This window comes from Diabrotica virgifera, chromosome 1 (genome assembly GCF_917563875.1).
Source record: "Diabrotica virgifera virgifera chromosome 1, PGI_DIABVI_V3a".
Taxonomy (NCBI): domain Eukaryota; kingdom Metazoa; phylum Arthropoda; class Insecta; order Coleoptera; family Chrysomelidae; genus Diabrotica; species Diabrotica virgifera.
Window position 1 is genome coordinate 53,636,852 of NC_065443.1, and position 26,097 is coordinate 53,662,948.

At 31.4% G+C, this 26,097-nt stretch overlaps 1 protein-coding gene across 1 annotated transcript in view; it reads right to left on the reverse strand.

Annotated features, from left to right (window-relative positions):
• LOC114324965 (uncharacterized protein YdcI) overlaps positions 1-26,097 on the reverse strand; it is a 90,219-nt gene that overhangs the window by 33,105 nt on the left and 31,017 nt on the right. The window contains exons 6-10 of the mRNA XM_028272897.2: positions 25,618-25,698; positions 24,630-24,837; positions 22,868-23,040; positions 11,653-11,888; positions 10,159-10,321 (exon numbers count right to left, since the gene is read on the reverse strand). Of these exons, the coding sequence (XP_028128698.2) occupies positions 10,159-10,321; positions 11,653-11,888; positions 22,868-23,040; positions 24,630-24,837; positions 25,618-25,698 (861 nt within the window). The remainder of the gene's footprint in view (positions 1-10,158; positions 10,322-11,652; positions 11,889-22,867; positions 23,041-24,629; positions 24,838-25,617; positions 25,699-26,097) is intronic.

Below are 26,097 nucleotides of genomic sequence, written 5' to 3' on the forward strand. Positions count from 1 at the left end.
GTCGGATCCATAAAGTGCAAATCTTGGCTTATCAACAATAACGAAATATGAAACAAAAATTTAAGAAACGCTTTTCTTTAGTTACGAGTGACTAAAATTAAAAATATTATATAAAATCAACTAAAAAGCAAAAAATTTAAAAAATTCAAACTCGAAGGAGTATTCGAAAAAAAAAACTGTTAGACAGATTAAATATACAAAAATCTCACACATACGTTCAAAAATTAAAAAATCTAACACATTCGTTAAATAAAAGCGTGGGACCCGTCTTCATCCGAATAAACGGTGTTCGCCCCACGCTTTTCTTTAATGAATGTGTTAGATTTTTGAAGATATTCTTCTTAAGCGGCGAATCGATTGAGGGTAAAATTTGATTGATCCGCGCGCATGCGCACACCGACAGTATGGTATTAGTTGTTATACGGGCTCTGATTGGGTGTTCAAATTTTTAAATGATCTGTCAATAATTGTTCAATATGGAGGTTATCGGTAAACAAAAATATTGTATAATATTAGTTTTTATTGATGTGTGGACAGAAATAAAATCAAATTTATAATTATAGTGACTTTTTAAATAGTTTTGAAAAGCCGCAGGTACGTAATTCTAAATGTTTCAGTTGGAAATACCTAATAGTTTCAATACCTATCTATTTGAAAAATGTAAACAAAATAATGTAGTTACCTATTAGTAGGCAATGCTTTAATTTACATAATCTGATTACGAACAAACTTTCTACAAATCTTCATCTCATATATCGTTTTCTCACTCTATATTTTGTTGTATTTTATTTCGACAAAAATCAAACTAATAATTTTATTAAATTCATATAAATTTATGGTGTAAACGTTTAGTTTGTGTATATTCCCACATGACGTATACGAGAGTTTGGTGCAGTTTGAAATGGCGTCAACTTTCGTACGGCGCGGTTACGTGAAGTGGGTTCAAGCCCCAAGCAAGTTATTATTTTTTTATTTTTTTTATAGGTTTTATGATTGTAAGTATATTATTATATAATTTTTGAAGATATTCTTCTTTTTTGAAAGTGGTAGATAAGAAAGTTAGTTTGATTTTTAAATAAAATAAATACAAATAACCTTTTAAGTATATTTACTTCGTTTAAATTACCAATTATATAATAGAAGAATATCTTCTTACGTGCGTACAAAGTACACACACATTCTTTTTTTTTTTCAATTTTTTAACGAATGTGTGAGAATAGAATAGAATAGAAATATGCTTTATTGTCATGAAAAATTTAACAATTTTATAGACAAAGCTTACAAGAATCATAAATAAAAACAATAACAAATACAATTTCCTAAAATTATATAAATCGTCAATATAAATAAAATATAATAAAGTGCAACAAAAAACAGTAACAATCTATTGCAAAATTAAAGAAAAAATTTGCAAATTGCGTAATTTACCTTAGTAATTTAATAAGTTAATGCTGCATATGTCACTCAAATATAGATTAAGATTCTACTTATACATAAGAATACTGTAATTTCTTAGTTATTGGTTAAGAAACTCTACTATTGAATAATATTGTCTTTCAGATAAATAGGCTTTTGTCACTTTACAGAACTTGGGAAAAGATGTTGCAGATTTAAGTTGTAGAGGAAGATGGCTGTATAGTTTTTTTTTTGCAGACTATAATACAGATGTCTTTACTAAGTCACTGGACGGGATCGGTAAATAGATGTCAAAGGTAGAATCTCTGGTGGAATAGTCATGTCTAGGTATTGCTGGAAAGACGTGTAGATGTTTACGAATTAAGCAAAGAGTTTGTAAAATATATAAAGAAGGTAGTGTTAGAATCCTGTGATCCTTGAAGTAGCTTCTGCAATGTGTTTTCTTTTGAGGCCAAACAGATATATTATTGCTCTTTTTTGTAATTTAAAAATAACATCAGATTGAGCAGCTGTAACAGAACCCCAAAAAGGAAGACCATATCGAAGATGGGACTCGAACAAATAAAAATGTTATTTTGGAAGATCCACGAGAAAAATAAACTTCCTGTAGCTGGCTGTATACCATAAATCACAAAAATGCAATTTTTGGTTTTCGGAACACTGATGATGGATTTCTTAATCCGAAAACGTTTTGTCTCATTGTGACCCTTATTTAGGGTATTTTAAAATATACCCTTTACAAAAAACCTAGTATTTTTTTTTATTTTGGAAGAGTCTAAATTCATTTCCTTCGAAACAGATCTTATTGCAAAACAAGCTGAGGATAGTTTCTTACTTAACACATCGATAATGAAGGGACCATTTAAGGTTGCTCTCTAAAAAAATACCAAGAAACTTTACAGAATCAACGATACTGATCTGGCTGTTATGAAGAGGTAAGGGTTGAAGAGCTCCTTTATAGGATAATCCTACTGTTTTATCTACGTTAAAAGAGAGTAAATTAGAGTCGGACCAGGATTTTATTGTGAGTAGATCAGAAGTTATAGTAGCATGAAGAAATGCGATATTTCAGTCGCTCCAAGTGATACTGGTATCGTCAGCAAAAAGAAAAACTTTTCCATCGATTTTTAAACTACTTAGTGATGTCATTAATAAAGATAAGGAAAAGTAGAGGACCCAATACTGAACCTTGTGGTACCCCACATACAACATTTTTGAGACTAGAGTCTGCATCATTTGCTCTAACCATTTGTTTCCTATTATCCAAGTAAGATTGAAACCAGTTCAAAGAAATACCTGGAATTCCATAGAAATCTAGTTTTTTTTATAAAAAAAATATCGTGATTTACACCATCAAAAGCTTTGGCATAATCACAAAAAACAGTGGCAGTGTGCAGATTATTGTTTAATGCTTGATAAACCTCATGTAGTACAAAAACATGACATCGATGGTACATTTATTATTTAAAATGATTTTGTGATAAAATGTTGTTATCAACGAGAAAAAACATAAGTCGGGCTTTTATGAGTCTCTCAATAATTTTGGAGAGTGCCGGTAGTAATTCAATGAGAAAATTTTTATGGAAAATTTTTTTGATACTATTGATAGTTTGGATCAGTTCAGATTTATCAACCGGTCTTATAAAGAATGAATTCGAGACCTTTCCTGAATTAGGGAGATAGGAAATGGGATCTTGTTGTGACACAATAGTTGATGTTATATTTTTACTCACATTAACAAAGTATTCATTTAGATTTTCTGGGTCTGGAAGAGAAAATGTTTGAGCTGTGTGAGTTTTATTTCGAAGATCGTTTATTACGGACCAAGTTTCTTTTGCAAAACTTTTAGAGCTTCTGAGACGATTTGAATCGGTCTGAGACGATCTGAGCACTTTTAGAGCTTCTGAGATTTTTGTATATTTAATCTGTCTAACAGTTTTTTTTGTCGAGTATTTCTTCGAGTTTGAATTGTTTTTATTTTTTGCTTTTTAGTTGACTTTTTATAACATTTTAAATTTAAGTCAATCACTATTAAGTGAGGATAACATTAAAATGAGGATAACACTATTAAGTGAGGATAACATTAAGTGAGGATAACACTATTAAGTCAATCACTATTAAGTGAGGATGACATTAAAATTTTTAAACTAATTATGACATGTTGTTCTGAAGCTATTTCCTTGTGGCATTTTTATGATTAATTATTTATATGGGAAATAAGCCACAATTAAAATGAAAAAAATAATTTTATTAACGTTTCGACGCCCAAATCGGGTGCCGTTGTCAAAATACAAAATATTTTGTATTTTGACAACGGCACCCGATTTGGGCGTCGAAACGTTAATAAAATTAATTTTTTCATTTTAATTGTGGCTTATTTCCCATATAAATAATTAATCATAATTATGACATTTCTTCAAAAAATTAAATTAAAAGTGTGAATGTAAAACTAATCGTTTGAATGAATAGGTATTTCCTTTGTATTATGTAATGTATGAATGAGATATTTCCTGTAATTAATTATATTATTTTGTAACCTATGTATGTTCGAAAAAAAAATTATATATGAAAAAAAAAAGATTAAAAATAATAATAATAAAAAAAATATATTATAAAAAAAAATAAAAAAAAAAATAAATAAATAAAAAAATAAATAAATAAATCACTAAGAGGTTCTAAATCTCCGTGAGGATGAATCGGATTTAGTTCTTACCGTAGTGAAAAAAAAAATTAATATAGTTGTATTTATTAACATAGTAAGTAGGCATAGTAAGTAGGCATTGTTATTTGTAAGCTTTATTTTTTATTATTCTTTATTTTTAAGTGTATACTGGGCAATTTTATACTTATGAACGAATAATAATTTTATATGTAGTTACGCGGCTAAATGTTCTGAACCAAGGCCAGAATCAAAACAAAAAAAAAAAAAAGTCAATCGTAACTAAGGAAAAGCGTTTCTTAATTTTTTTTTATATTTCTTTATTTTTTACTTTTTAGTCTTACACTTTTCAAACATTAAAATATATCGTCATGTTTATTAAAATATATGTATAAAACATATGATGTACTAACATGAAAAGTAGTCGGAATCGGCCAACAATTTGAAACTTTATTGTTTCTTAATGAAGCATAACGTAAACAATTAACGTAAAAAGGCAAATTATGTATAGTTCATATAATTAGCTGCAATCTGTAAAAGTTTTAAGTGGTTTCATTGTAAAAAACAAGAGAATTTAAGCATTTTCCATTAAAATCGTTTTTTTTTTATTTAAACAATCAATAAACATAATTTTTTTATTGACTATTCGTGTATTGTTCCCGCGAATGCATATGTCTGCAAAATTTTCATTCATTTGCGTTGAAAAAAAGGCAGTCAAATTAACGTCTAGAGATTTGACTCAAACGATTGAATTAAAGAAAAGCGTTTAAAAATAATATTAGACCAGTCGCTAATGTCCCAATCGACATGTTCTGGTGCAAAACTCAAAATGATGTGTACTCAAAGTCTGCTGATGTATATAATGTTCATCTGCGGGGTTCGTGCACCTGGAACGTCCTGGAACTGGTCTTCTTGTGTATCCTCCACTTTCTCTATACCTTCTTAAAGCTCTCGAAATGCTGGATTGGTAGATTCCCATAACATCAGCAAGATATTGCTGCCATCGTCCATCTCCAGTTAAATATACAATTTGGACTACTTGTTTTGACGATATATTACTCATTTTTTATAAGAACGTATCACAACTTTGAAAACTCAAGCAGATATAGTGCACAAATCAAATCCTCGAACACAAATGTCCAAAATAAATATTCTCCTTTAACAACGATTTGTTTACTGTTTTTTTTTCTACAAAACACGCTTCAACTTGAAATGTTATGGGTTTGTAGACACCTAAAGAAGACGATAGACGAGTATTATAACATTCTGCTAAAAATTAAAAATTATTTTTAAACTTGTTTCTGTTTAAAAAATTATGCGATACTTTTTGTGATTAGTGTATATATACTCACCGGCACAAAAAACCGCCACCCCAAAAAATAAGCCATTTTTAATGTCTTGTATTTCCTAAACCTGATGTCCGATTTAAATAATTTTTTTAATATGTTATAGCAGGGTTGTTTCGTTTTAAACATTTTGTTTTAAACAACTGTTTTAAACATGTGTATATGTTTAAAACAGTTTAAAACGTTTAAATTAAACAAGCGTTTTTTTTTTCATTTTCTTTATTAACCCGGGAGCAGTCGCGCTAACTTCTGTCACGTAGTATTCGCCCGTAGAGAAAAAATCTCACAATACGAATTTAAATACGAATTTAAAGCAAATTTCTATTTTAGACTATTTTTATTTACTTGTTATGTTAAAAATGTATATTTCTAACAATTTTAAAGCTAATTGGTTCTCACCAAAGCCATCAATTCCACAAAAAAATAAAAAAAACATTTAAAAATTTCCCACGCATTACTATGCTTCTTTTCATGAGCATTTTTCAGTGCGTCACAAATGATAGAAAAAAAGGTAAGTCCGTGATAATATACATTTTAGTGACATGACATTTTAGTTAAATCTGACAGTTGTCACATTTTATTTTCAATTGAGCATAAAATCAAATCAATTGTGTTTATTGCATTTATAAAATGGCATTTTCTTTGATTTGTATAGTCTTATAAATTGTACAGAATATATTCGTAGATATATTATATAATTGATAAATGATTTTTTTCGATTATACCGCCATCTATTGACAACTAGAATAAATGTTATAAATGTCACCGACGAAATGTAATCACCGACGTGCGTTTTTTCTGTCACATGCAATTTAATGCGTTAGAAAGAAATCGAAAAACTGTGACGCACTGAAAGATCCTCATGAAACAAAGCATACACGAGTGGATGTTTAGTGGACAATTATTATGTTGCAAAATTTTTCATCGAGTTATCACGGAAAAGAATAAAATGTGAGATTTTTCTAAAGGCGCGACTGCTCCCGTGTTAACCCTTAAGATCCTGAATTAATTTATTTAGCAAATTTTGTTTTTTGTTTATTTTGATGTATTCAGGAGAAGGTTTTAACACAAAATACATACATTTTTTTTCTTAATTATTTTTGATTTTTTAGAAAATTGCTGTTACATATATGTAACGCTAGGAAGATATAGGAGCAAAAATATTTAAAATATTTCCGATTATAAATTTCAAAATAACAAACAAATTCAAAACTAGATAAATGAAAAATCATAATCAAGTTATTGTAGATGAAAATCTATGTTGCACTTGATGCACACTCCCCCATTGCACTTGCAACCCATGGTACGCACATATGAACTACAGCATTCATCTGCAAAATGTCTCCTTTTCTTATCAGGAATATAGGTCAGGAGATGATAAATCTTATCATATCTTATATCTACGACTACTTTGAACGAAGATGGCCTGCCTGCATCTTTTGGTTTGGTACCATACTTCGTAAGATACGATGTTACTAGATACCTTCGAAATTCTAGTTGTGGCATAGGATCATAACATCTATTATGTCCAGTTATATCCAGCATCAATATAAATAGACCATTATATCCATAGTTATGTCCAGCATCAATGTAAATAGACACCATTAACATTTTTAGAGCAAATTCTTACTTGGTATGTAGCTACATTCTGGTCCATAAGATCAACTTCAACTTTTCTTTCACTAGTTTTTTAGCTTTTGTTGATGATCTGGAAAGCTGAGCCTTGGTAATATCATCATATTATATTTCGGAATCTCTTTCACTATTTCGTAAAACAAGTTCAACAGATGCTCTAAGAATTTTCTCGGACAGCCTGTTAAAATCATTATATTCCTCATCGCCAGACTCCTCGTCTGTAAGCACATTCAATTCTGGGGGTTCAGTACCTATATGTATGTATATAGCATAAACGTCTAAAGTTTCAACGGTATCAAGCATCTCGAGCACTTCTTGAAGAGAAACCCCTTTTCTGAAACAAAAAATATGTTACAATTTTAAAAGTTCCGATTTTTGCTCCCATATGTTCCTAGCGTTACATATATGTAACACCAAAAATTAAAGCCATTTTTTACAAAACCAGAATAAAATTTCTAAAAATTTATATTATCAATAAGAAAAGACATTAATTGATTCTCAATTGAAAACACTTTAAACAAAATATAATAACAAAAGAATAGTAAAAATATACTTACTCAAACTTGAGATCCATTTTTACCATAAATAATAAACACCGTCACATAAAATACTCAACTAAATAAACAGGTTATATCAAATCCTCGAACCAACTGCTGAAAACTAGTAAACAAGTGTCCCTTGAAAGTCTTGCATCACCATCTAGTTAAAATTAGAATCACTTCCCGAATTTAAGGCTTAAGATTTTAGCGGTTTCTGTGTTACATATATGTAACGCTAGGAGCTTAAGGGTTAAAATAATAAATAAATATGAAAAAAAATCTCAAATACATTATACAAACTTTTTAACATACATATTATTTATTTATTAATAACCGGAACTTAACAAAAATTGGAAAAACATTTTGCATACAAGAGTTAATAAATTTCTCAAAACTGTTCCAGTGTCATAGTAATCTTGTAATCTAAAATTATCAATCTGATATCACGTCATCACTGATGCAATTAAGATCTTTAAAAATTAACACCAACTTAGTAGCTTTGACATTGCCTAGCCGATTACGTAGTTTGGAATGGTAAACCGTATGTTGAGGAGAAGAGTCTTTCTATGTTGGCTGACGATGCATTAGCTGTGTGGAGCTGTTGAGCAAGTTCCAATGCTGTAGTATTTATATTTTTCATAGAACGCCACCATGTCTGTGGTATTACATTCTAAATTAAATGTTTAGAAAACGTATATGGTTTAAACGGTACACACTTTGCCTGGTAATTAATAATAATTGGCAATGCTCCTGGATGATAATCTATAATAGATGGATTTTAGGTTTATTTCCACTAGAGCGCTTATCAAGCAAATTTGCCAAAAAATGAAGAAAGGTCAAAGCCATTTCCACACGCTCCTTGAAGCTCCTTCGTATCATGTACAAAAATTTGCCATTTGCATGTTTAAAAAAAAACACTCAACACCACAAAATAACTCTTACAGTAGGCGTTATTATAATAGCCAACTTACAATGATAATTTATAAATAGTAAATAGTCTAGAGTTCCCCAGGCAATAGCTCCTAATTGCAATTGGTTTTCTTATCTATTAGGTTAAAGAAAAGTTAAAATAAAAAAACGAATGTTTAAAAGAAAAAAAATGTTTAAAATAAAAAAACACGTGTTTTAAACATGTTTTATTTGTTTAAAACATAAAATTTAAAAACAAAATAAAACATGCTTAAAACAAGAAAAAAACGTTTAAAACAAAAAAAAAACATGTGTTTTGTATAAAATTAAAAAAACTTTTTTTTGCAACCCTTTGTTATAGCCTTATTCTTTAACATTATCGCTGTAATAATATTGTTGCTAGACAGGTACATTGTCATTGTATACAGGGTGTACGAAACAAACTGTGTTTTTTCTCAAACTTTGGAACACCCTGTGGAATGTTCTAGCTTTTATAAAATACTGAAATTAAAACCCAACTATAGCTTCAGGTTTTCTTAACATTCTGTTTTTTGATTCATTCGCTTATGTTGGATAATAAAAAAGTTAGGCACTTTAACAACTACCCCTGTTTTTCGTCAATATACGGCGTTTTTAAATAAGTACGGCAAACTTTAAGGGGTAATTCTGCATGATAAAATAATGTCATTTTGCGTTATAAACGTATGCCCGCAAATGCTTTGTTTCCGAGATAGGGGGTGTTGAAATTGTTCTTACAAATTGACGATTTATTTATTGCTCTAAAACGATTTGTGATATGCCAATGAAATTTGGTAGATTTTAAGAGGTAGTTATTGCGCATTTTTTGGCATACAATTAAGAATTTTATATTCACCATTGACGTGCATACGGGATATATCTAAAATGTTTATACCCGTATGCACGCCAATGGTGAATATAAAATTCCTAATTGTATGCCAAAAAATGCGCAATAACTACCTCTTAAAATCTACCAAATTTCATTTGCATATCACAAACCGTTTTAGAGCAATAAATAAATCGTCAATTTGTAAGAACAATTTCAACACCCCCTATCTTGGAAACGAAGCATTTACGGACATACGTTTATAAAGCAAACTGTTATTATTTTATCATGCAGAATTACCCCTTAAAGTTTGCCGTACTTATTTAAAAACACCCTGTATTGACTAAAAACAGGGGTAGTTGTTAAAGTGCCTAACTTTTTTATTCTCCAACATAAGCGAATGAAACAAAAAACATAATGTTAAGAAAACCTGAGGCTATAGTTGGGTATTAATTTCAGTATTTTATAAAAACTAGAACATTCCACAGGGAGTTCCAAAGTTTGAGAAAAAAACACAGTTTGATTCGTATACCCGGTATACAATGACAGTTTACCTGTCTAGCAGCAATATTATTACAGTGATATTGTTAAAGAATAAGGCTATAACATATTAAAAGAATTACTTAAATTGGACATCAGGTTTAGGAAATACAAGACATTAAAAATGAACCATTTTTTGGGGTGGCGGTTTTTTGTGCCGGTTAGTGTATAATCATAAACATTTCAATATTCATTTCCGTGCTGTTCATTTTGCCGCATATTATACTTTTACAGTTTCAGTTTAGTAAAATAAATATAAGTTCTACATACCTGATGTGGTTTAATAAACTTCACTGGAATACTGTAATCGAAATATGTCTGAAACTTTAATTCATCGACAGGCTTTTCTTGTATAACACTCTTCTTCGTTTTAGCTTTTGGTTGTTTGGCATTAAGTTTTTTGGTTTCCAAAGTGAAATTGATATTCTGCCGTCTAAAATAAACGTTTTTACACCTCAATAATTTACCTCGTTTAGTGCTTCTCAGTCTTCTTTCAGTGCGTCATAGTTTTTCGATTTCTCTCTAATGCATTAAGTTGGATGTGACGGATAATTAAACACAAAAATATCACAAAAATATTGCAGCGTTACATACGTAAGCGGTCTATTCCAAACCACGTTTGATTTGTTGATATTTAGCATGCGCGCTTTCTCTAGCCAATCAATTATGCGAATTACGTTTGACGTAAAACCTCAATCATGTTGACCACCGTTTCGAAGTGTCAAATAATGAAGTGGTCGTTGTCGTTCAGTAGTGGGAGCACGCAAAATAGAATTCCATTTTAGTGACGTCACGTTGCTTAATGCCTAGCAGCCGTCGATTCTTGCATTGTGAAATTCGATTTTGTGACATCAGCAAGATAGAATTCTATATGGCGAGCTCACGGCCCTGGTTAGTATTTGTGTGATTTGTGTTGTATTTACTATTTGACATTATTTCACAACGTTGTGCAATATTTTGTGTTTTGATTTATTTATTTTTTCATTAAAATATTTTTAAAATGACACGATATACGGAAAAGGAGCAAGTACTGATACTTAAATTTATTACACTGACATTCAGATTCTACTTTTCAGTGTCTTCAATAATCTTCGATTAATAATAATGGAACTATGACAAAATATTAATATTTCAGAAGTTTAGGATTGTAATACATATATTTAAATTTCACACTTGTTCACTGTAAAAGTTATTCGTATTGTATTAATTTCAAATAATTTTTTTTATTTTTCCCGTGTGTTTATTCTAGTGTTCCACAACTCAATAGAGTTTTGTATTTACAGTACAACCTACGAGAAACCAATCACGCTTCTCGATTTTAATTTAAACATAATAATTTAAAGTTATGTCTAGATTTATTAACTACATATCATTATTTTTAAATTGAAATATTTTAATAAATAATAATAAAACACGAATCAATGTATGGGTACTTAATTGAGATAACTGGCAACGTTGCCCTAGAAATTAGAATAACACATTTGACAAGATCAACTTACACAACTTGAAAAACGCGATTTTCGGTTATAAGAGTTGTATATACCAGTTTTTTTTTGCCGCGAAGTGTACTTATGCAATCCACCTTAATAAAAGTACTAGTTTAATGCCAAAAGCTTTTCACCTGTGGCTAAGTACGATCCTGGCATCTGTCAAATTCGTTAATAATTACATGAAATAATTCTCGGCATATCCAATACATTATATATGACGTCATAATTAATGACGCACTGAAAGTAGGCTCTGAGAAGCACCATAACAACTTACAAATCTCTTAAAAAGGACAGCATATCAGAATCCGTTGCAATTTTGTGTGCGATGATGTGGATCACACCGTTTTGAACATCCTCGAGCGATTTTAGTTCTTCTTTGGATGCATCTACCCACTGATTTAAATCAACAGGGCAAGTATTATCGAACAAAGCAGTTGCAGGCTGCTCTAGACCCAATGATTTGGCTCTTTCCGCCAAAGTGCGTTTCGCTTCTGGCTTGTAAGGTGCATACTGAAAACAGTGTTTTGTATAAGTAAATAAATGTAAAAACTGGAAGTCAATAGAAGTGAACAGAGGACATTGCAAAATGATTAGTACCCAGCACACCGTACTTTTTTTTTAAATGATTACAAAAGTCTCAAAAATGGTTTTAACTGTTTCGTTTTTGTAGAACCGGTTGGGGAGCTGACCCGAATATTGCAATGCTATTCTATCGCTCAATGATTCGACCAATTTTCGACTATAGTTGTCATTTATATGGGTCTGCGTCAACAGGATATCTTAATAAAGTTGAAATCCAAAGGAATAAATGTTTGAGACTCTGTCTCGGTTACTTAAAATCTACTCCTATTACTATTATTGAGATTGAAGCTAAGGAACCACCACTTACTCTACGTAGACAGTTTTGTACAGATAAGTTTGTAGCTAGAGCTATTTCAAAAAACGTCAGCTACTTAAGGACTATTCGTAACTTGAATATATTAGATTTAAGCCATAAATATTGGTGTACTAAAAAAAAACCCATATACGTTGAAAGCTACAGGAAGTTGACAATGAATGAAAACCAAATGTACAAAAATAAAATACCTCCAATTTACACTAAACCTCCTGAAACTCTCTTTTCCAAGATAATACAAACAAATTACATGGATTCAAACCTTCCAGGCAGTATTATCAACAAAATAATTAAAGAAAAGTGGCCTATGTTTCAATATATTTTTACTGACGGCTCCAAAATTCAAAATAGAACCGGAAGTGCAATATATCACTGGAATTCTGAATACAAAGAATTATGCCGATTGCCTAATGAAGCTTCAATATATACTGCCGAATTATCAGCTTTATTACTTGGGCTAAAATATATAGCCTCTGTTGGTATGGACAATTATATCATTTTCACCGATTGTAGAAGTATTGTGGACAAACTCACTTCTATCCAATCGACAAAAAGTCTAAACCACATTGAGATAGAAATTAAGAGTCTATATTATGATATTACTTCCTCGGGCAGTTCAATTATTATTTGTTGGGTTAGAGGACATTCTGGAATATTTGGAAATGAAGAAGTCGACAAATTAGCTAAATCTGCAGCTTTAACCAAACGAAACATAAACAACATACTTCTACCAGTAACCGATATAGATAATATCAGTAAAAACCATTGCAAACAAAATCGGCAACGTATATATAACCAAAGTACAACGGGAATAAATTTTAGAAATTGCCAACCACTAATTCCCAATGAGAGATGGTTTAAACAAGAATCAAATATGCTATTTATAAAAACAATAAACAGAATGAGGTCAAATGACGCACTAACCCCAGCATACAAACACAGCATAGGTATCAGTGATAACCCATATTGCGCCTGTGGTGGAATGGGAGATCTACAGCACCTCATATTGGAGTGTGGACAGTACAGACAAAATATTAAAGTGATGTATGAAAAGTTAATTGATCTAAATTGTCCTTTACCTGTCGATTTAAACGAAATTCTTTTTCCAAAAAATAAGCAGACGTTAAAATGTATTTACGAATATGTAACGTCCTGTAAATTTAAATTTTAAATGGGCTTAGATAATAAAATTAAAAATTGTAAAATTATCACACAAAATTGAAAAATGTATCCATTAATATATTATAACACCCTGTAAATTTAGATAATAAGTAGGCTTAGATATTAACTTAAAATTGTTATTGTAATACCATAAAAAAACAAATAATCTGGCTAATTGGCTATGTCAAAGCCATTAATAAAAAAAAAACTGTTTCGTTTGAACGAGTCTACCACTTTTTGAAAATTTCCATTTCCAGAGTGTATGTTGAACGCGTTTCCGCACGTACAACACCTAAATTTGTAACTCTAGCGCGGTTATGTTTAGTTATTGCAAAACTAAATCTTTTAATTTTAATCAAAACATACGTTAAAATAAAATAAATTATTTTTGTCCGACAAAAAAGAGGGAGCGATGTCACTCTAGCGCGTTAGATTTTTGGTATTACAAAACTCTTAATTTTCAGACGAAGTACGAAGTAGTTTTCAATCCTAATAGTAAATTATTAATATTGAAAATATTAAAAATATTACTAAAAGATTTTTAAATTGAAAACTTATTGGTACACTTTCCTGGTGACACCTCCAAGACTTCTACAATTTGCAAGTCAAATGGATCCTGCAGTGAAGACGAGAGGGAAGGAATTCTACACTATGCAATTCACATCCCCCGTCTGCAGCTGGTAAAGTTCCAACGGAAAAATGCACCTAGTTACTCTACGGAGTAATACGACTATAAAATAAAAATGTATACCATTTTTATTCAGTTGCAATGCGAAGGCAAAACAATCTTACTTTTCAATTAGAATACGGAGTGCAGTCCAGTCCCTTGAATCGCGATTTTCGGCTCTTATTGGAGCCTTCATACTCCGCACTCAGCACTCCGTATTCTAATTGAAAAGTAAGATTGTTTTGCCTTCGCATTGCAACTGAATAAAAATGGTATACATTTTTATTTTCTTAATTTTCAATTGAAAGCGCTTATAATTAATTACAAAAAAGGTCGATCTCTTGTCCGACAAATTTATAGCCTCGTTTATTTAGTCCGACAACGCAAATATGTTAATTATAGCAGGTTATGTTTCGAGATTACAAAAGTCATAATTTTAATTTTTTTTAACTTTTAAATAAAACCTGTTAATTAAAAAAGTAAGTGTCCGACAAAAAAAAAAGACGCAAACGTATAAAAACGTTTTTTTTATTTTTACTTATTTTGAATTTGGTAGCATAGCGCGCGCAAATAGAATAAGATGGGTCAATGTGGTCGCCAACATCTCTAGAAGATAGGCACTTTTAGAAGAAGAAGAAGCGCAACAGCATGAGCCGAAGAAGTGCTTGGCAAGGAAAGAAAGAGGATAGCTAGCTCTCATTAATAAACCTTCGCAAAGTTATTTATTTTTAAATAAATAATTATTCAATTTATTAGTAATTATTTTTGTATTAACATGTTGCACATATCTTTTGAAAGGTTATACTTATAATGGTGAAATTTGGAGGGAGGAAAGAAACTGACGTAGGCTTCTCAAATAGTCATAACAGATGACGTAATGGTCATAGATGACATTACAGTGCCACTTTGACCGATGATTTTAAATGGGACCTTATGGCAAATGATAATATATCTCGTTTGAAAGATATTAAAAATATACCTATTCAATTAATACTAATTTTGTTTGGGTTTAAGCTAATCGGGACTGGACCATCGCTCCCTCCTTTTTCTCCGACAAAAATAAGTTATTTTATTTTGACGTATAATTTTTTTATTAAAATTAAAAACTATAGTTTTTGCAATAACAAAACATAACCGCGCTAGATCTATAGGTTTAGCTGCCGTGTGTGCGGAAACGCATCCAACCAGTACTTTGAACATTTTCAGAAAGTGGTAGACTCGCTCAGACGAAGCAGTTAAAACCATTTTTAAGACTTTTGTAATCATTCTCAAAAAAGGACGGTGTATTGGGGACTATATATTATATTGCAAGGATATGTTCTATTGTTCGTCCACTATAACTTTTCCCATGCGTCACGATTCATTTTCAAACAAATTAAGTCAAAACATCAAGTGAAACGTACGCCGATGTGTGTAGTATATAAACTTACGTGCATAGAAATCGGCCCACTTAAAAATTTGGTCATTTTTGATGTCTCATATTTCCTAAACCTGTTAACCGATTTGAGTGATTTTTAAAACATGTTATAGCCTGATTCTTTAACAATACCATTGTATTATATTGTTGCTAAACAGGTAAATTTTCATTGTATAACGGGTGTACCAATCAAACTGTGTTTTTTTCTCAGAGTGCACATCACCCTGTGGAATATTCTAGCATTTATAAAATACTGAAATTAAAACCAAACTATAGCCTCAGGTTTTATTCACATTCTGTTTTTTGATTTATTCGTTTAAGTTGGATAATAAAAAGTTAGGTACTTTAACAACTAGACACGTTCTTCATCAATACACGGTGTAAATAAGTGCGACAAACTTGAAGGGTAATTCTGCATGGAAAAATAATGACAGTTCGCTTTATAAACGTATGTGCGCAAATGTTTCGTTTCCGAGATACGGGATGTTGCATCTTTTCTTAGAAACTGACGATTTATTTTATTACTTTAAAACCAGTTGAGTTATGCCAATGAAATTTGGTGGGTTTTAAGACGTAGTTATTGCACATTTTTTGACATACAATTTAGAAGATGAAGTTTTCGATCCTAATAGCATTAGTAATAATATTTAGAAAATATTAAAATATTACTAAAAGATTTTTAAATCGAAAACTTATTGGTCCATTTCCTTGGTAACACCTCCAAGGCTTCTAAAATTTGCAAGCCAAATGGATGCTGAAGCGAAGAAGACAAGAGGGAATTCAAAAAACTTACAATTCACGACCCCGTCTGTTCAGCTGGTAAATTCCAACAGAAAATGGACCTAGTTACTCGAAGGAGTAAAGACCAATATAAAAATAAAATAAAATTTTTATTTTTAATTCAGTTGCAATGCGAAGGCAAAACAATCTTACTTTTCAATTAGAATACGGAGCGCAGTCCAGTCCCTTGAATTGCAATTTTCGGCTCTTATTGGAGCTTCATCGGAAAGAACGTAGGCTTGTTCTCTTTACAAGCCTACGTTGGAGAACAAGCCTACGTTCTTTCCGATGAAGCTCCAATAAGAGCCGAAAATTGCAATTCAAGGGACTGGACTGCGCTCCGTATTCTAATTGAAAAGTAAGATTGTTTTGCCTTCGCATTGCAACTGAAATAAAAATAAAATTTTTATTTTATTTTTACAATTTAGAATTTAATATTCACCATTAGCGCACATACGTGTCCGCAAAAAATCCGCAAAAACTATCTCTGAAAACCTAACAAATTCCATTTGCATATCTTAACTGGTTTTAAAGCAATAAATAAATCGTCAGTTTGTAAGAAAAAATTCAACATCAAGTATCTCGGAAACGAAACATTTGCGGACATACTTTTATAAACCCAACTGTCATTATTTTTTCATGCAGAATTACCCCTTAAAGTTTGTCGCACTTATTTAGAAACACCGTGTATTGATGAAGAACATGTCTAGTTGTTAAAGTTCCTACTTTTTTATTATCCAACATAAACGAATGAATCAAAAAACAAAATATTAAGAAAACCTGAGGCTATAGTTGGGTTTTAATTTCAGTATTTTATAAATGCTAGAATATAACACAGGGTGATGCGAACTTTGAGAAAAAAACACAGTTTGATTGGTACGCTCGGTATACAATCAACATTTACCTGTTTAGCAACAATATTATTACTGTGCTATTGTTAAAGAATCAGGCTATAACATGTTTAAAAAAATCACTTAAATCCGCCAATAGGTTTTGATGATGGCCAACAATGACCAAATTTTTAAGTGGGCCGATTTCTATGCACGTAAGTTTAGTATACAGTATAAAAAATGTATATACACATCGACGTTCGTTTCACTTTATGTTTTGACTTAATTTGTTTGAAAATGAATCGTGACGTATGGGAAAAGTTATAGCGGAGGAACAATAATAGGACTGAAGTACCGAGAAAAACGAGCAGAAACGATCAATCATAACAGGCTTCCTTACTGTTTTGATGGAGACTTAGCTGCAGACCCTGTGGCATAGAAAATGAAACAGTTGAGTGAACCATATTTCGCATGACTCTGTGGCACTAGACGACAATCACTTTTGAGTACTAACGAGTGGACACAGCACACGAAGTGTAGATATTACAGAACCGAATAAAACATTAGAAAATTAATAAAAGAGCAACAAATTAAAGAAACAGGGCAACAAAATAAAACCATAAAAAAATAGAAACTTAAAATGTCTGAGACATACATTATAGTCCTGGCGCCTGTGGGGGTACAACATCCTCCTTAATTAAGATGGACTTACCCAAGTTTTTTTTATGTATTTTGACCCGTAGAACACGTATTTTTTGGGTAACAGTCGATCCGGATGTCGATAAGATTGTTATAAACAAAGAACTTAAGGAATCACATAACAGCAATTTTTCGCAAAACAAAACATGTTTTTGTATTTTTTGGGTCATTCTAAGCAAAAAATGTTTTTACAAGTTTTTTCGTAGGATGCATAGTTTTCGACATAAACGCGGTTGAACTTTCAAAAAAATCGAAAAATTGCAATTTTTGAACCCGAATAACTTTTGATCAAAAAATAAAATAGCAATTCTGCTTACCGAATTTGAAAGTCCATGTCAAATTCTATCGGTTTTGATTATTTTCATTGCTTACAATTAATTTTTTTATTGTTAAACAAAGCTATAAACACATAGTGCTTGAATGATGTTTTCAATGCATTTCTCATTTGAAATCGAACGAGTAGTCGCGCATACAGACAATTTCTATGTAGATTACGTACATTAAAACGCATGCATTGGGCACGGGAAACACTATGTGTTTATAGCTTTGTTTAACAATAAAAAAATCATTTTTAGCAATGCAAATAATCAAAACCGATAGAATTTGACTTGAACTTTCAAATGCAGTAAGCAGAATTGCTATTTTATATTTTAGTCAAAAGTTATTGGGGTTCAAAAATGGCAGTTTTTCGATTTTTTGAAAGTTCAACCGCATTTATCTCGAAAACTATGCATCCTACGAAAACATTTGTAAGACCATTTTTTGCCGAGAATCACCCAAACAATACAAAAAAATGTTCTGTTTTGTGAAAAATCGTTGTTATGTAATTCCTCAAGTTCTTTGTTTATAACAATATTATCGACATCCGGATCAACTGTTACCCAAAAAATTCATGTTCTACGGATCAAAATACATAAAAAAACTTGGGTAAGCCCATCTGAATTAAGGAGGCCGTTGTACCCTCCTGGCGACAGGACTATATAAATAATATAAAGAAAAATATTGGAGACAGCACAAGCAGCAGGAATGAGATCCATACGGCCATAGAAGAATATTATCAAGGACTTTACAACAGTACAGAAAAACCATTCAAAGATTAAATAATAAGTTATTGAACTTTAAAATCAAGAATGGAAACTCCAAGCCCTAGCTAAAGATTAAAAAAGCAGAAAGACGAGAAGTAATTAAGCAAATGAAAACAACAAATTGCAAGATGCAGCCACTACAGAAATGTTAAAAAATTGAGAAAAACCCATTATCAATACAGTCCACCAACTTCTTATAAAATATTACAAGAAAAGAAGATCCCGAAAACTGAAAAGAAGCAATAAAACTGGAATTTTACAGAAAAGGCAACGAAAGCGACTTAAAAAATTATCGCCCAATAACATTACTCAACACGACTTATAAACTCCTCACAAAAATGTTTACTAATATGTTAACAGCGAAATTAGACGGACACCAGACACGAAAGCAAGAGATTTGACACCATTGACCACTTGTTAACTGTGAAAATCATATTCCTAACAACTGTAAAACGCAAATAAACATAACTAGGGAGCGGATTTTATGCTAAATGCATATTGCATGCATATTTCGCATATTTAAGAACTTTACTAAATTTGGCACATTTTTAAAGAAACATGCATATTTTGTGCATATTTAAAAACATTTAAGCCCAAAAAAAATTAAAATTTTTTAATTCGACACAAAATATTTCCCCGCACAGGCTGTCATATCTATTAATTCGAGAACTACCTGAAAGAGACGGTTCATTCACGACCTTTTCATTTTTTCTTAGAAAATACCCGATCTTTACACAAAGTGCTTATAGTACGGCGTTATAAAATGATTGTAGGATGTCAAGATGATGAAGGATGGTTTACCGGGAAATCCGAATTTTATATACTTTTATTATATTTAGTACAATTTGTATCCGAATTTAGTAGGTACCTATAATTCTGGTGATTCTTTTAAATCCCTATTGTTAAGAGAATTTACACCTTTAACCATTACGATTTTCTAACGGAAATTGAAATATTCATTCTTTAGATCAGATTCCGTCTTTAAACGGCTTTAAAACTTTGGAGAACATATGCGAAATTTTTAATGGAAATTTTGAAATTGATTTTGGTGCAGAATTTTCGGCTTTAACAAGTTATTTTAAATACGCCCGAATTACTTCTGTTGATGTTAAAAGGAGTTTTTCAAGTTATAAAAATATATTATCTGATCAAAGAAAATGTTTCCTCGTAAAAAATTTGGAAAAACACATTGTAGTGAATTATAATCGAAGATATATATAGTGATATTGCTGTTTTATTTTAAATAGGTAACTATTGCTATCAGTTTTTGTAAAAAATGTGAATAAATTGCATATATAAAAAATAATGATTTTATTTGAAAGATAATAAATAAGATTGCCGCCTCCGCCCCTATAAAAGAACCCCCGAGAATAGAATAGAACAAAAAATTTGTGGTTTCTCGAAATGCGCATTTTTTGAATTTTTGTGCATATTTTGCGCATATTTCGTAATTTTTTACTGCATATATATGCGCATATTTCATCAAAATTTATCGCATATAAATCCGCTCGCTAAACATAACATTCCGATATTATACAGCTTTTGCAGACTTTGAGAAAGCTTTTGATAGTGTGGAAGACTAAGCAATAAAAGTGCTTACTAAACAGCAGCAAAATAAACTACAGGTATATTAAACTTATTGACAACATACAGTTGAGTCCATGGTTGTTTACCATGCGTCATTCCTGGCGAGATAAAACACATATTTTTTATCTGGCATCATTGTCTTCCACACATTAAACTAAAGACAAACCAGCTACCGCCTGTTATTAAGCAAAGACACACTGTTCAAGTTATTTTTATGCGCGCTCAGGAGTTAGTAGATCGAAAAGACTTTGTTTTCACAACTTATGTGTTTAAAATACCTAATCTTATTGAATCCATTACCTTTAAATTGAAACAACAGGATGACATTTTCGTAAAAAATAACGAAGAATGAAAAAAATATGCTGAAATGATTATTACGAGAATAATAATTGTGAGGCGGAAAAAAGGGGTAAAAGGAATAGACCAAGAGGCAACGCTGAAAAATCTCTTTGAATTTACTAAAGCTAGATTTTTCACAGTTGATTACTGTGAGTGTGTAGAGAAACATACTGCGGTCGGTCAAGCAAAACGTAGAACAGGGGTTACTGAGAGGGTATCAAAGTTGCTTTCCTACGAAGGTACACACGAAGGAAAATCAGTACACACATTCTAAATTAAATATAAATAAAAGTTATTATAGTCGGTCAGCTGTATGACGGGACAGAGCCGGTCGGTCGGCCCCAATAGTCGATTGAGGAAATGAAGCATTTTGGCTCGCAATTTTTTCGTCCAGCATGGATATACTTGAAATTTTCACAGAAGGTAGGGAATAGTCCAAGGAATATTTTATATATCATGCCGCTATCATACGCTAAAACCTTGGGGGTGGTTGCCACCCCATCTCGGGGGCGGGAATTTTTTATTACATTTTAACCTTGTAATTCGATGGAAAAAGTGATTCTAAGAAAAAAATGTTTTTTACATTTTCTTCGTAAAACTAATATTTTTCGAGTTATTCGCGCATGAAAATAACAGTTTTTCGACGAAAAATCGACTTTTTTAGATGGTTTTTTGAGTATACCTCGAAAAATATGCATTTAATCAAAAAAACTGTAACACAAACCAAATTATTTTCCTATAATATCTTTAAGACCAATACAAACCGAGATACGGCATACTAAAGGTTAGCTTTTTTCGTCAAATGCATAATTTGAAATATTCATAGCAAAATAATGAAAAAAATTTACGTTTTTCGAGGAAAACTTAAATAATCTTTTTTCAAGTATACAATTGGACCTTTCAAAAAAAAAATAATAATAAAAAGTTTCTAGCACGAAAATTAAGCAACTTACAAAAAATGTCGGTACCTGCTTTTCTCTACGAAAAAATCAGTGAAAACAACCCCCTAACTACCTTCCTAATTCAAAATTGGTCTTCACCCTTCTGTAGTTCCTTTTACATTTATATTATCAATACACTCAAGGAGTTTGACCGAAATGGGGTGGCAACCACCCCCAAGGTTTTAGTGTATGATAGCGGCATGATATAGAAAATGATCCTTGGACTATTCCCTACCTTCTGTGAAAATTTCAAGTAAATCCATGCTGGACGAAAAAATTGCGAGCCAAAATGCTTCATTTCCTCAATCGATTATTGGGGCCGACCGACCGGCTCTGTCCCGTCATACAGCTGACCGACTATAATAACTTTTATTTATATTTAATTTAGAATGTGTGTACTGATTTTCAGCCTTAGTAAATGGAAATAATTACCTTCGTATGAAAGCAACTTTGATACCCTCTCAGTAACCCCTGTTCTACGTTTTGCTTGACCGACCGCAGTATGTTTCTCTATACACTCACAGTAATCAACTGTGAAAAATCTAGCTTTAGTAAATTCAAATAGATTTTTCAGCGCTGCCTCTCAGTCTAGAAGTATATATCCCTACAGCTCGCCTCTGCTCCGCTAAAAAATATTAGAAGGTGCTAAAACAATGGGCTAAAATCATTTTAGAATATTTGTAATAAAACACTCTATATCTCGTTATGTGCCAGGGTTTTTTCAATTACTATCTGGACAATTCTTAATGAAACACCCTGTATAACAGTTCTGGAAACAATCACTAAAAATATTTGGCTAGTTTCTAATTGACGGTTTCCTTTAGAATATTAACATGAATTTTAAGAATATATTAGGTTTGTTCCAACAAGCGGCTAAACCAGTCAGAAACTATCAGAGAATAGCCGACCAGCGCGAGTAGAGGTGATATCACTGATCACTATCTTAATGTTCTCTCACTGACTAACTGTTTGCTAACGTTTTCTGACTAGTTTGACTGTTTGTTGGAACAAACCTATTAGTACAATACATTACATCTGGATCAATATATATTACTTCTAAGAATTCAAAATATACAACCAATACTTACAATTATTTCTAATTCCTCTAAACTTTTGGAAGATTTGACTATTAATTCTATTTGCCTATTTTTTTGTCCAGTCTTTTCTAAAGTGTTTACCACAGTCTTAATTTTTTGTTTAAGGGTGCAGATATCGTCGTAAGCACTTTTAACGTCTCGCAAATCTTCAGGAGTCATGTTACCTAAAAGAATGAGTATATGATGAATAATGAACGAGAAAGAAGCTACGTTAGCCTTGAAATAAAATGACTTATTGATATAGCCGGAAGCGCTTTCAATAAGATGAAAGCAGTATTATTCAATGGAAAATTGGGAACAGAAATTGGGACTTTTTCTTCTTTTGGTGCCTATTCGTTTCGAATATTGGCGATCATTCTGGCTATAATTATTTTATTAACTGATGCTTTAAATAGATTTGTTGTTGTAAAGAACCATTTTCTCAGGTTCTTTAACCATGATATTCTTTTTCTCCCAATTCCTCGCTTTCCGATTACTTTGCCCTGAATGATTATCTTCAGTAATCTGTATTTAGTGCCGTTTCTCATTATGTGCCTGAGATATTCTAACTTTCTTCTTTTAATCGTATACACCACCTCTATTTCTTTCCCCATTCTTCGTAGTACGGTCTCGTTGATTATCTTGTCCGTCCATGATATCTTTAGGATTCGCCTGTATAGCCACATCTCGAAGGCTTCAAGTTTTTTCTCCATCGCTTCAATGTGTCCAGGATTCAACTCCGTAGTATAATATTGAAAAGACCTTCCTCGTAGGAACCTTACTTTTATCTCCAGATTAAGGTTGCGGCTTTTAAAGAGTTTAGCCATATTGCTGAATGCACTCCAAGCCTTCTCTATTCTAAATTTTACTTCTTGTAAGTGATCCCATTGTTCGTTTAGTATTGTTCCAAGATAGGTATACTGTTTTACTCGACCCACTGGTGTATTCTTGATAAGCAGATGGATGTCTCTAATTATATTTTTGTTGATGACCATAAATTTAGTTTTTGATATGTTTACTTGTATTCCAAACCTTTCACTTACTTCATTTGATTTGTTTAGTAGTTGCTGTAAACTGTTCCATACTGTAAATTAGAATTAGACTATTGAAATGTTACTTATGACAGTTACATGTTACGTGTGAAAATTAAAATTATTCCTATTTAGAGCAACTGGCGTCCACCGCTGTTTCATTAGCATGACTTACTTCCTACTAATGATGTTAAATTGTCGTGTTTAAACTTGCGCTGAGAAACCCTACAAACATTGGTATGGTCCTTTTCATGGGCATTTTTCAGTGCGTCACAAATGATAGAAAAAAGGTGAGTCCGTGATAATATACATTTATAACATTTATTCTAACATGACATTTTAGTTAAATCTGACAGTTGTCACATTTTATTTGCAATTTGGCATAAAAACAAATAAATTGTGTTTATTGCATGTATAAAATGGTATTTCCTTTGATTTGTATAGTCTTATAAATTGTACAGATTATATTCGTAGATATATTATATAATTCGTAAATAATTTTTTTTCGATTACAGCGTCATCTATCGTAACTGAAAAATACGTGTTGAATATTTTTCAAAAATTTATCGATTTCAAAAATAAGTAACTTTTAATTCGACACATTTTTTCGAATTGTGGATAGATGGCGCTGTAATCGAAAAGACTATTTTTTAAAATTGGTACCCGCTCACCCCCTCCCCTCACTAAAATGTTAACTTTTTTTCAGATTTAGCATCCTATGCTCTCCTACTATTATAACTCACCTGTTTGAGTCCTTCTATACCTAGCAATAAACGGGATTGTACTACCATCGTTAAAAAGATTAATTACGTTATAAGCAATATGTTTGCTTAAATTCATATTCTCTGCTAATAATTCATGATCTTTCCATGTTGTCTCACAATTTAAATTAACATGTTTAGCTTCCAAACTTGTACTTGGCAGATTAATTTCCGTTTTTAATTTTTTAGCCTAAAAGTTGAGATTATTCAAATATACAAGTATGTACTATACTAGTAGAAAATAAAAATAATTTCATACAATCATCATTAAGAGCGTAAGCGAAAAATTTTGGGGCAATGCATTTTAAATGCATTCATTTTTTTTCGAATCCTGAGAAAACTAATAACTATTTGCGAAAAATTTAAACGCAGAATAAAAGATTACATCATCAAGGGCCGAAAATCTCTGAAAACTTCTATGTTTATTTTAATAATTTACAGGGGTAAAAAAAAGAGAACATTGCGTGTGATTTTAAAGTTCCAATATCTCATTCAAAAGAAACTTTTTGTTTATTCTAAGCGTGTGCTCACTACGGAGACCAAAGGATGGTATCCTAGCCTAGAGCATAGTATCCTACTCTTCATATTCGTGAATTCTCGCATTTAAAATAATGTATTTATTTTACCTGGCGATCGAAACTATATTATCGATCGCTATGTAAAATAAATGCATTATTCTGAACGCAAGAATTCACGAATATGAAGAGTAGGATACTATGCTCTAGGCTAGGATACCATCCTTTGGTCTCCGTAGTGAGCACACCCTAAGGGACTTTCGGCCATCGGTAATAATATAATACCTATCTCATTCTGCGTTTAAATTTTTCAAAAATACTTATTATTTTTTCAGGATTCGAAAAAATGAATGCATTTAAAAAGCATTGTTACGAAATTTTGCGCCTAGGCTCTTAAAAATCAAGGGGTATCAAATGAAACCCCTTTTTGGGGACCAATTTGTTGATATACCTACTTTTGGTGGATTTAAATCACTTTTGGCTTCTGCTTTTACTTTGGAATTTTTCCTCTTTAGATTGGTTCTAGCACTTGCAGTCTAAAAAAAATTAAAGAGTTGATATTAAAATATACTTTTGTATATATGTAATTAAAATTAATTTTAATCAATTTACAATAAAACTCCTTTAACATTTAAACTCCCATGTGGGGTCTCTAAGACATTATCTCAGGAATCTCTGCCCTGTACCTGTGCTTTTAAGAATGTGTCAAAAATACTGCAAATGCTTATCGTATATATGCCATACGATATTATATAAATAAATAAATAAATAAATACTGCAAATATCTCTGTTGGCTTTATTTAAACAATCTATCTTTTACTTTATGTTGTTCTAGTATTGATACACTTGTTCGACGTTCAACCCAGAATATTATCCCATTAGTTCCCAAAGTTGCGTAAACGGAACATTTTTAATTGTATTTTTTTATAAAATTA